This window comes from Anolis sagrei, chromosome 6, assembly GCF_037176765.1.
Source record: "Anolis sagrei isolate rAnoSag1 chromosome 6, rAnoSag1.mat, whole genome shotgun sequence".
Lineage (NCBI taxonomy): Eukaryota > Metazoa > Chordata > Lepidosauria > Squamata > Dactyloidae > Anolis > Anolis sagrei.
In genome coordinates, this window is record NC_090026.1 from 14,218,932 (window position 1) to 14,231,720 (window position 12,789).

Sequence of the window (12,789 nt, forward strand, 5' to 3'; positions counted from 1 at the left end):
TTAATCTGGCATGTATAGACTGTCCACCTTTGGCAGGGACTGTTTATATATTTTACTCTAGAACTCCATTTGATGGCGCTATATAGCTAAATGATATATGTCTAAAGGTTTATGAGGAATTTCCTTTTTCTCTAATCAACAGAGCTCATTTGTTCGTTCATTCAATTAAATTGTCGGTGGAGATGTATTCTTCCATCTCTGTGCATATAAATGGTGATCACTATATTGCAGCCATGATCACTATATTATGGTAGTATTCCGTGATTTTTCTCCAACTGCTTACCCATAAGACAAAGTTCAAGTTTCAAATATTATGAAGAATACATTTTATTTGTTGCTCGCCTCTCTTCAAGATTCAAGCCAGGGTACAACACTGTTAAAATACACAGATTAAAAACATAAGATCATTAAAACATATATATTAAAAGACATAGCCCTAAGATTAAAACACACTAAAATAATCAGGATCCTCTGCATCAACAACAAAACTTTTGGCCTTCTCATGCATCTTCCACATGTAGCATCCCTTATCTTTGCTAATCAGTATTATATCTTTGGAAACATGAAATTTTATTCCACTTCTAAAGCAGGAAAACACCATTGTAACATATAGCAGCGTCATTTATTTAAAACTGGAGGAGAACTTTAAATCAAATGGCTTCAAAGTTTCATTTCAAGTTCGGCAGCAGGGTAGCCTATTAAAAAACGTAGAAAATATTTATACAGAAACATTTTTGAAAACAACCGTTTTAAAGAGCCGTGCCCCATCTGTCTGGGATTTGGTTTGCATGGATTTGGTTTGAATTATAAGGAAGAGCAGACATGCTTCCAACTCATAATTGTGGTCTATGGGTGCATCTACACTGTAGCATTAATGCAGTTTGACATCACTTTAATTGCCATAGCTCAATGCTCTGGAATCCTGGGATTGGTAGTTTGGTGAGGCACCAGCACTCTTTGGCAGAGGCGGCTAAAGACCTTGTAAAACTACAACTCCCATGGTTCTATAGCAAGAAGCCACGGCAATTAAAGTAGTGTCAAGCTACGTTAATTTTACAATATACAATGTACTTTATTGTCAGGAAACCAGAGCTTTTAAAAAGCTACAATTTTTGGAACAGCACTTTTCTGGCAAGAGGATTCTGCAACTTGCTCAAAAAAGGACTTTTCCAAGTGTTGCATGTCCAGGTAGATCTATGCAAACAACAAAAAAGTAGTAATATAGTGGTTTGAGCACTGAACAATGACTCTAGAGGCCAGGTTTCAAATCCGTGCCCAGAAATGGAAACTAGATGAATAGCATTGAATAAGTCACACTCTCTCAGCTTCGAAGAGAGGGAAAGGTAAGCAAATCTTGCCAACATTACCCCATGATAGGTTCACCAAGAGTCAGAAATTCCTTGGACACACAACAACAAATGTGCAACCAATGCTGCTATTGAGTTTATTAAATGCTTAAAAGAAATGGTTCTTCACACTCAAAATGTAACTTATTTCCAAAAGGATATATTATCACTACAACAGTAGAATACTGAGCACATCAGGTACATGGCTGATAATGTAATATACAACACCAGAGGGGGTAATATTACTTCCATAATATGTCATTCTCTTTATTAAACCAAGTCTGAAGCATCATACCTCAGACCTACAGGTATATGACACCTTAAAGTAGGGAAGACCAAAGTCTTGCAGATGTTATTGGACTGCAACTCCCATCCACCCTAACAGCATAGCCAATGACGAAGAATATTTCCAGTTCAGCATCTGGATGTGATGTATTGCAACCCAGGCCAGCCCTATTACAGGTTGAGCAACATGTATCCAAAATCAGAAATATCCCAAAAACAAATTGTGGCAGAGATAGTGACATCTTTGCTTTCCGATGGTATAATGTACACAGACCTAGTTTCATGCACAAAATTATTCCAAATGTTGTGCATGTAATTTCCTTCAGGTGTGTATAAAGTGTCTATAAAAGATTAATGAACTTCCATCTTTAGACTTAGATCCCATTTCTAAGATATCTCATTATGTACATTATTATTATTAATATCATCATCATCATTATTGGGTTGTTGTAGGGTTTTTGGGCTGTATGGCCATGTCCTAGAAGCATTCTCTCCTGACATTTCGCCTGCAGCTAGGCAGGCATCCTCAGAGTTTGTGAGGTCTGTTGGAAACTAGGAAAATTGGTTTATATATCTGCGGAATGTCCAGGGTGGGAGAAAAAAACTCTTTGTCAGTTGGGATAGTATCTGTGTCTTATTATTATTTATTTGATCCATAACAAGATTAGTACACAGCAAACAAAATCACTATGGTGGCTTTTGTATTTGATCACATGTTCAACACTTCCCAAGTGTCTAGGACTGTGTGATGTATCGGTGAATAATGTGTGCAGATCTGAACAGGGTGGCCTTTTGCAGCTGACAGATAGTAATTTTGTCGGTGCCGATTGTGTTTAAGTGCAGGCCAAGGTCTTCAGGCACTGCACCCAGTGTGCCAATCACCACTTGGACCACCTTTACTGGCTTGTACCAGAGTCTTTGCAGTTCGATCTTTAAATAATAATAATTATTATTATTATTATTATTATTATTATTATTATCATCATTATCATCCTGCTTTCCCCTCTTAATCTTACCAACAAGATCTAAAGCAGCTTCCAAGACTCAAAGCAGTAAATACAGATATTCCAAAATCGTGGAAAATCCGAATTCCAAAACATTTCAGGGTCCGATTCTTTTGGATAAGGGAAACTCAATCAGTATTAGGCATGGTGAAGCAACTGCTCCAGATAATGGGCCTGATTGTAGTGGCGACGTACCATCTCCTCCTCCTGAATACAGGCTTTCTCGCTGTTGAAAGTCCAGATTCTATGTGCCATCTCATTTGTCCTGTGTCTCCTAAACTCACCTGTTCCTTAGATATAGTGGATAAGGCTATTCCAATGCAAAAATTGACATAAGCTGTCTCTCCTTGTGCTTCCCTACATTCCCTTCCCTAGAAATCCTTGGACTGGAAGCCTCTTTTATGTATATGTTTAATCTTCCCAGAGGTTTAAAAACACAATCCCAAGAAAGTGTTCTTTTCATATGTATTTTCACTGTCTATTTGAATAGGAACTTAAAAATCACACTTTTACACAGACAGAGAAACCAAACATCACACTCATATTGAATATATAACAAGGATATTCTTTTCTCTTATTAGAATTAAAGCAAACAAATCTGCAGAATTAAAGCAAAACCTAGCAGGTCAAAGGGTGGTGAGGTAGAGGAGGGGTTCTTGAGACAGGCCCAATAATAACGCTGCTTTCTCTGGAGAGACCTGGCTCAACCTTGCAGGCCAGCACTTGAGTTTTAGCTACTGAGACCCAACCTTTTTGAGATGGGAGACAGGGGACAAAACATTTACATGATGGAAGACTTGGACTGCTGCTTTTTCAGTTTCATTTGGATCTGAAGGAATCAGAATAGAAGCAAAGGGGCAAAGTCTAAGAGACTGTGTTTCCCCATTCTGGAAGGGAAGTGGAATCTAATGGTTAGGGTCACTTATAAGATCTACCATGAGCTTTGTTTCAATCCCAACTTTGCAGGAATGGCATGAGAGAGAGACTGTGTACTAGGAATTTAGCACATATCTTGGGTTTTCTCTTGTGCCCAACAACCTATCCAGCTGTTTCACACTGAGCAGTTTAGAAGCACCGATAGCCAGTCAAGAACATTTCTATTGTTACAGGAATTCACAAATAATCATCTTTCCAGGAATACCTTCTTCTCAGTTGTCAAGACATGTGAACAACAGTGAAGCTCTGTGTAGTCTCTCATGGAAAGGAACTCTATCCTAGAGACGAGCAGAACTGCGGCATTTAGAAGAGTTTTAGGGCTAAGTCTTCCCTAAACCCTTAACCCACTTCCCAACCCAAAACTCATGCCACCTTAAATGCTTTTAAACATCCTGTGGACTGCCAGAATCATCACATTCCACAAGGGACTCATCATTCCTCTCTGGAGATCCTGGCAACAGGCGGTGAACACGCTGGTGGGAGTCCAGGTGCCCCTTCTTACCAAAGGAGCGTCCACAGTTCCCACATTCATAGGGCCGTTCACCCGTGTGCTGCCTCTGGTGCTCCATGAGGTGGGTGCTTTGGGTGTAGCTCTTCCCACAGTCTCCACAGACATAGGGGCGCTCGTGGGTGTGAACCCGCCGGTGGCGAGACAGATTCGAGCTTCGGCCAAAGGCTTTGCCGCAGTCCGCACAAGCGAAAGGCCTCTCCCCGCTATGTATCCGTCCATGGGCCAAGAGGTCAGAGCTCTGCCCAAAGGTCAGCCCACAATCGTCACATTTGTAGGTCTGTTCAGCAGCGGAAAGGTGTGACCGTCGGTGGCGGGCCAGAGTTGCAGCCTCTGTAAAGGATTTCCCACAGTAGCTGCAGACATAGGGACGCTCTCCACGATGGGTGGCTTGATGTTGCTCCAAGTCCACCAGCTCCATAAAGCGCCGTCCACAGTCCCCACACCGATGAGGCCTGATGCTCCCTTCAGCATGTGTGACATAGTGCCGAGCCAAGTCTGGCCGTCGAGCAAACTGCCGGCCACACAAGGAGCAGGCAAAAGGACGTTCACCCAGGTGGTTTCTCCGGTGCTGCAGGAGGTTGGAGCTGGTGCTGAACTGGCGGCCGCACTCCTGGCAAGTGTATGGCTTTTCCCCCGTGTGGGTGCGCAAATGTTGGACTAGAGTAGGTCTTCCTGCAAAGGCTTTGCCACAATACTGACAAGAAAAGGGACGTTTGCCGGAATGGACTTGGCGGTGGTTGGCTAGGGCTGAGTTTTGCCGGAAAGTCTGCCCACATTCCATACAACGATACGGTCGCTCCTCGGTGTGGATGCGTCGGTGCTGGGTCAAGGTGGTGCGATGCCCAAATGATTGGCCGCATTCGGGACAAGAAAAGGGACGCCCATTGATGTGAATCAACTGGTGTTTTGTCAAGATGGAAAGGTCCGCGTAAGCCTTCCCACACTCAGCACAGACATAGGGCCTCTCACTTGTGTGTAGTGCTCGCTGATGGCGAACCAGAGCCGATCTGACCCCAAACGCTTTCCCACATTCACCACAAACGTATGGACGCTCACCCCGATGAGCCCTAATATGGCGGACAAGGGCGGAGGACTGTCGGAAGCGGCGCCCACACTCTGGGCATTCGTAAGGAAGTTCTCCAGTGTGGATAAGACAATGGCGGACAAGGGCTGAGTGGCTGGCCAAGCTACGCCCACACTCGCTGCAGATATGTCGTGGCTTGGGCGGTCGTCGCTCAGCTACTAGTTCCTGTACAGGGACAGCCCACGTACTCATTGCTTTCTTATTGGATCCATTCCTGGAAAAAGCACCCGGATGAGAGTGGATTTCTTCTGATTCATCCCCACTAGATATTGCCCTTAGAGGAGAACCATTCTGATAAACAACTAACTCAGAATCTCCCCCAATGTCTGCTTCATCCATGCCAGCTCCTCCCCAATATGAGACCTCTTCCAATTCGTCTCCACTGGATCCTTCTGGATCAAGAGTCATCTCAGATTCAACTCCAAGCAGCGATCCACCATCATAGTCAAAGTCTCTAGGTTCCTTCTCTTCAGAATCTTGGCTTAGCCAAGCTGCCTCCGGACATATCATTTCAGCTTTGTTGCAATGTTTTCTTTGGTAAGTGATTTCCTCGGATCCTTCTGATGAAAGCTCAACCCTTGGTTGACCACTCTCTGGATAAAGAAAAACCTCTGTTTCTTCCGCCAAGGATCTTTTCTCTACTTCAGCCTCCATCAGGCCAGAGATATGTCTGACATCCATGAAATCAGTCACACATCCAACGTCTCCCTTCTCCTCGATAAAGACGACTGAACTACTGTCAGAGGCCTCGTCCCATTCAGGGTCTTCTGACTCTGGTTGTAGGCATCCTTTCAACCACTGTGAGCTCTCAGACATTGTCTGGCTTTTCATCTGTCTCAGCTCCTTGGAAAGGGATGATCCGGATAAACAGGACTTCTCCATAGAAGGAGAGCACACCCCTTGCAAACTCCGCAGAGAGCGATCTATTTCTCACCAGAGATTGCCATCTTCATTCTTCTTCAGGATCTCAGTTTCCTCTGCAAGGGTGGGGAAGGAAATGGAGAGAAAGAGGAAAAACACACCTATGGTGAATCCACAATTAAGATAAACAAACTGTAGACAACTATTTCAAAATCATTTGAAATATTATGAGGGTTATCTGGAAAGTAAGGTTACAAGGCACGTAGTTCTCACAGGGAATTTTCTCGGGGAAAGTTGTTATCACTGCCGTGTAGTGGGAAGCCAGAGGAATGAACGAGCAGTGCCAGTCGTCAGTAGCTCAACAACTGGTGGTGTGGTGAAGGTTAGAGATGAGCATCCTCATTCTGTTTCCCTCCAAGTGCGAAATTCATGCTGTAATACACTACCTAAATGCTATGGGCATGAATTCTGCTGAGATTCATCGTGAAATTGTTTCAGTTTATGGAGAAGGTGTAATATCAAGACAGCATGGAATATATTTTGAGACCATGAAAAAACTTCAAGAAGGCATCCAAAACAAATGTCAGGGGATACTGACAGCGGGAGTGTCTCCTTCATGACAATGCGCATCCACACACCTCTCATTCTAGAGAATGCTTCTAGAATATGGCCACATAGCCTGAAAAACCTACAACCCAATAATAATAATAATAATAATAATAATAATAATAATAATAATGGGGGGGGGGGGAAGCATGGATCGTCGATATTGCAATCCCAGGCGACAACAGGATTGACAAGAAGCAACTAGAAAAAGATATGAGGATTTAAAGACTCTGGCACAAGCCAGTAAAGGTAGTCCCAGTGGTGATCGGCACACTGGGTGCAGTGCCTAAAGACCTTGGTCTGAACTTAAAAATAATCTACACTGACAAAATTACCATCTGTCAATTGCAAATGGCCATCCTACTTGGATCTGCACGCATTACTCGCCGATACATCACACAGTCCTAGACGCCTGGGAAGTGTCAGACATGTGATCCAATGCAACAGCCAGAAGAGTGATCTTGTTTGCTGTGGACTAATCTTGTTGTGTTTCAAATAAATAAATAAATAAATAAATAAATAAAATGCCACAAATACCACCTGCCTGCAACAAATAACTGGTGGGATCACAAGCCGGAAAAAGTTACAGAGAATAAAAACGTCAAACTCCTCTGGGACTTCCAAATTCAGACACACAGAATTTTGGAGCACAATACTCCTGACTTCACGATCGTGTTAAAAAACAAAGTATGGATTGTTGATGTTGCAATCCCAGGTGACAGCAGTATTGAAGAGAAACAACTGGAAAAGCTGACATGATATGAGGATTTAAAGATCCAACTGCAAAGACTCTGGCACAAGCCAGTCAAGGTGGTTCCAGTGGCGATCGGCATACTGGGTGCAGTGCCTAAAGACCTTGGCCTGCACTTAAACACAATTGGCACTGACAAGATTACCATCTGCCAGCTGCAGAAGGCCACCTTACTGGGATCTGCACGCATTATTCGCCGATACATTACACAGTCCTAGACACTTGGGAAGTGTCCGACATGTGATCCAATACAACAGCCAGCAGAGTGTCTGCTGTGAACTCACCTTGATGTCTTTCAAATAATAATAATAATAATAATAATAATAATAATAATAATATATTTCTAGCCTACCCTCTCTCCCAGAAGGTACTCAGAATATACCATGAGATGCAGGGGAATCACGGTACTATTATTTATGTAACGTGAACAGCCAGCGGAACCAAATGTCCTTTTTCCTTTTGGATGCATCTGCACTGTGGAATTAATGCAGTTTAACACCACATTCACGTCATTGATACAATGCTATTGAATTCAGGAAGTTGTCAGTTTCCTAAAGACTTTTGCCTTCTCTACCCAAGAAGGATGCCTCTCATAATTCCAACTCCCAGGATTCCACAGCAATGAGCCAATGGAGTTCAAGTGGCATCAAACTGCATTAATTCCAGAGTGCAGATGCACAGCATCCCCAGAGCCCAGCCTCCTTGAAAAGACTGGCAGGAGGCACTGACATTGGATTCAAAATAGGTTGCATCACAGGCCCAAAATAAATCCAGCCCATTTTTGTTAATACATTTGAGGCAGCCATTGCAAAGAGGTTTCCAAAGCAAACTGGGTGGGGAAAATAAGAAAGTCATGTCCTTTGAGTCCCTAAAATACCAGTTTCTAGCATTAGGGTGATTTGAATGCCTTCCATTCCCCTTAATGCCCTTTTGCAATTTGTTAAATCTCAATTCAAATCTGTCTGCAGATTGAAACACATGCACTCACAATCCTGCAATTGCAAATAAAGGGGAAAGGCGTTCATTGAACCCCCTCCGAATCAACCCTGACACGCATTTGGTGGGTTCTCACGTTACCACTTACCCGAGGCGTTCCTGAGCCATCCCATCTTCCACCCAAAATGGGGAAATTGCATAATAGCACAAAGAAATATGAAATCTGCAGTTACAGCTCTTGCATGAACAGCACCTTGCAAAGCTAGGCAGAAGGGGAAAGCAACCGCCTCTTTGGAGACAGCTTCCTTTGCGTCCGAATCTGGGAAATGGAGTGGCAAGGAGCATTCTGGGAGGTGTAGTTTTCCCCTTAAAGAAACATTTTTTTTAAAAAAAATCATATATGTCTCTCCATTGCGGTTTTCTCTTAACCTAGTTGCATCTACACTGTAGAATTAATGCAGTTTGGTACCGCTTTAACTGCCATGGTTCATAGAATCATAGGATTTGTAGTTTTAGGAGGCACCAACATTCTTTGGCAGAGCAGCAGGCTCTCAAGATCCTGTAAAGCTGCTACTCCCAGGATTCCATAGCACTGAGCCATGAAAGTGGTGTCAAACCGCATTGATTCTGCAGTGTAGATGCACAGCAGCCATGGAAAGAATCAAACCCACTTTGCTTTCAGCCTAGCCATAGAGAATCTGAAATAACCCTAATTTATACCAGTCCCACCATCTTGCATCTACATCCGTGCATCTACAATGTAGAATTAATGCAGTTTGATACCGCTTTAACTGCCATGGTTCATAGAATCATAGGATTTGTAGTTTTAGGAGGCACCGGCATTCTTTGTCAGAGCAACAGGCTCTCAAGATCCTGTAAAGCTGCTACTCCCAGGATTCCACAGCACTGAGCCATGAAAGTGGTGTCAAACCGTATTAATTATGCAGTGTAGATGCACAGCAGCTATGGAATGTCATATGCCAGAGATACAGCTTAATGGTGTGGCATTAGAAAATGTTGACCATTTCCGCTACGTTGGAGGCCACCTCTCCACCAAAGTCAACATCGACGCTGAAATACAACACCACCTGAGCTCTGCAAGTGCAGCATTTTCCCGAATGAAGCAGAGAGTGTTTGAGGACCGGGACATCCGTAGGGATACCAAGGTGCTTGTCTATAAAGCTATTGTCCTCCCGACCCTGCTATATGTCTGTGAGACGTGGACTGTCTACAGACGTCATATGCAACTCCTGGAACAATTCCATCAGCGCTGCCTCCAGAAAATCCTGCAAATCTCTTGGGAAGACAGGCAGACAAACGTCAGTGCGCTGGAAGAAGCAAAAACCGCCAGCAGTGAAGCGATGGTCCTCCAACATCAACTCCGCTGAGCCCGCCATGTTGTCCGGATGCCTGACCACCGTCTCCCAAAGCAGTTGCTCTACTCCGAACTTAAGAACGGAAAACTGAATGTTGGTGGACAGGAAAAGAGATTTAAAGATGGCCTCAAAGCCAAGCTTAAAAACTCTGGCATAGACACTGAGAACTGGGAAGCCCTGGCCCTTGAGCTCTCCAGCTGGAAGTCAGCTGTGACCAGCAGTGCTGCAGAATTCGAGGAGGCACGAGTGGAGGGTGAAAGAGAGAAACGTGCCAGGAGGAAGGCGCGTCAAGCCAACCCCGACTGGGACCAACTTCCTCCTGGAAACCAATGCCCTCACTGCGGAAGAAGGTGCAGAGCAAGAATAGGGCTCCACAGCCACATACGGACCCACAAGGAAACCCATAATGGAAGACCATCTTACTCGTCCAACGAGAGATAGCCTAAGTAAGTAAGTAAGTATGGAATGTCAGCGAAGTGCTTCTGTAAAAGGTTCAAAACCACCTTGCTTTCAGCCTAGCCATAGAGAACCTGAAATAACCCTAATTTATACCAGTCCCACCATCTTGCATCTACATCCGTGCATCTACAATGTAGAATTAATGCAGTTTGATACCGCTTTAACTGCTATGGTTCATAGAATCATGGGATTTGTAGTTTTAGGAGGCACCAGCATTCTTTGTCAGAGCAGCAGGCTCTCGAGATCTTGAAAAGCTGCTACGCCCAGGATTCCATAGCGCTGAGCCATGGAAGTGGTGTCAAACCGCATTAATTATGCAGTGTAGATACACAGCAGCTATGGAATGTCAGCAAAGTGCTTCTGTAAAAGGTTCAAAACCACTTTGCTTTCAGCCTAGCCATAGAGAACCTGAAATAACCCTAATTTATACCAGTTCCACCATCTTGCATCTACATCAGTGCATCTACACTGTAGAATTAATGCAGTTTGGTACCGTTTTAACTGCCATGGTTCATAGAATCATAGGATTTGTAGTTTTAGGAGGCACCAGCATTCTTTGTCAGAGCAGCAGGCTCTCGAGATCTTGTAAAGCTGCTACTCCCAGGATTCCATAGCATTGAGCCATGAAAGTGGTGTCAAACCGCATTAATTATGCAGTGTAGATACACAGCAGCTATGGAATGTCAGCAAAGCGTTTCTGTAGAAGGTTCAAAGCCACTTTGCTTTCAGCCTAGCCATTGAGAGCCTGAAATATCCTTAACTTATATCAATCTCACCATCTTGCATCTACATCAGTGTATCTACACTGTAGAATTAATGCAGTTTGACACCACTTTAGCTGCCATGGCTCCATGCTAGAGACAGATAAGGCCACAAGGCTGTTATATTTAAGCATATTTTTAATTGAATTGTCTTTATTGACAATTAATGTTTTAACTGTATGTATGTATTTATTATTTATTTACTGTATTTGTATACCGCCTTTCTCAGCCAATTGGCGACTCAATTGGTAGTATTTATTTAAAACTTTTGTATCCCGATCTTCTCTACCTCCATAGAGGGACTCAGACCGGCTAACAGCAAGGATTCAATGCTAACAATACAATCTAAAACATCGTACATCAACAATAAATTAAAATACATATAGACTAAAATACATAAAAGCCAGTTCGTCAAGATAAAATCATGTCCCACTCAGTCTGCATATGTGGTCGATAACTTTAGTCAATTGCCAGCCTCCGCATTCATTCTGGGAATGCCTCGTTCCATAGCCAGGATTTCACTAGCTTCCTGAAGGTCAGGAGGGAGGGGGCAGATCTGATCTCAATTGGGAGTCCCATAGCTAGGGTGCCACCACAGAAAAGGCCCTGTCTCTCGTCCCCACCAAACGAGAAGATCTTAACAGCCTTGATAGTTCATACGTTTGGATAGGTAAACTGGGACAGAACCGTACAGGGTTTTGCAGGTTAAAAACAGCACTTTGAATTGTGCTCAGAAGATAATTGGCAGCCAGTGGAGCTGGCACAACAGAGTTGTGCGCTCCCTGTACCTGTTGGTAGCTCGGCTGCCAAGCGTTGGACTAGTTGCAATTCTGGGCAGTCTTCATAGGTAACCTCATGTAGAGTGTTGAAATAGTCTATAAAAACTTATGCGCCAGCTGCGCCAGCTCCGCCCATACCTTGGGAAGTTTGACTTGGCCACGGTGGTACATGCTCTGGTTACATCCCATATAGACTACTGCAATGCTCTCTACGTGGGGTTGTCTCTATACTACAACTAGTACAACAAGCGGCAGCCAGATTACTAACGGGAGCGGGGTACAGGGAGCATACTACTCCTCTGTTGCGCCAGCTCCACTGGCTGCCAATCAGCTTCCGAGCACAATTCAATGTGCTGGTGTTGACCTATAAATCCCTAAACGGCTCTGGCCCTATTTACCTTTCCTAACGGATTCTCCCCTATGAACCATCAAGGTTGTTAAGATCTTCTGGAGGGGCCCTGCTCTCGGTCCCACCGCCTTCGCAATCGCGTTTGGTGGGGACGAGGGACAGGGCCTTTTCGGTGGTGGCCCTTCGGCTTTGGAACTCCCTCCCGATGGAGATTAGATCTGCCTCTCCCCCCCTGACGTTTAGAAAGCTGGTAAAAACATGGCTTTGGGATACTGCATTTGCAGAATGATGACTGAGTCAATAACTGCTGACTTTTCTGGCGGATGGCAATGAATTTGTGATTCATTCTGACGAACTGATTTTTGCTGTAACTTGTATGAATTGTATTTTAATGTATTTTATATTGATTTATAATGCTTTTCCTATTGTATTGCATCTGATGTTGTTAGCCGTCCTGAGTCCCTCCTCGGAGGTCGTGAAGACCGGGTTATAAAAACTCTAAATAAATAAATAAATAAATAAATAAATATACGGGATGTAATTATTGGTTTTTACTATGTATTTTAAGGAACCCCCAGTGGCGCAGTGGGTTAAACCCCGTGCCGGCAGGACTGAAGACCAACAGGTCACAGGTTCGAATCCGGGGAGAGGCGGACGAGCTCCCTCTACCAGTTCCAGCTCCTCATGCGGGGACATGAGAGAAGCCTCCCACAAGGATGATAAAACATCAAATCATCCGGGCGTC

At 44.0% G+C, this 12,789-nt stretch overlaps 1 protein-coding gene across 1 annotated transcript; it reads right to left on the bottom strand.

Annotated features, from left to right (window-relative positions):
• Positions 1-1,430: 1,430 nt before the first annotated feature.
• On the bottom strand, positions 1,431-8,644 carry LOC132777727 (zinc finger protein 345-like). The gene is made up of 2 exons (XM_060780149.2): positions 8,469-8,644; positions 1,431-6,143 (listed from the first exon to the last, which is right to left on the bottom strand). Exon 2 carries the CDS (start codon positions 6,046-6,048, stop codon positions 3,955-3,957), a length of 2,094 nt encoding a protein of 697 aa, XP_060636132.2. The 5' UTR covers positions 6,049-6,143; positions 8,469-8,644; the 3' UTR covers positions 1,431-3,954.
• Positions 8,645-12,789: the final 4,145 nt, after the last annotated feature.

Bases quoted from the DNA above. Each gene is read 5' to 3' on its own strand.
- LOC132777727 (XM_060780149.2), bottom strand. From the start codon at position 6,048: ATGGAGAAGTCCTGTTTATCCGGATCATCCCTTTCCAAGGAGCTGAGA.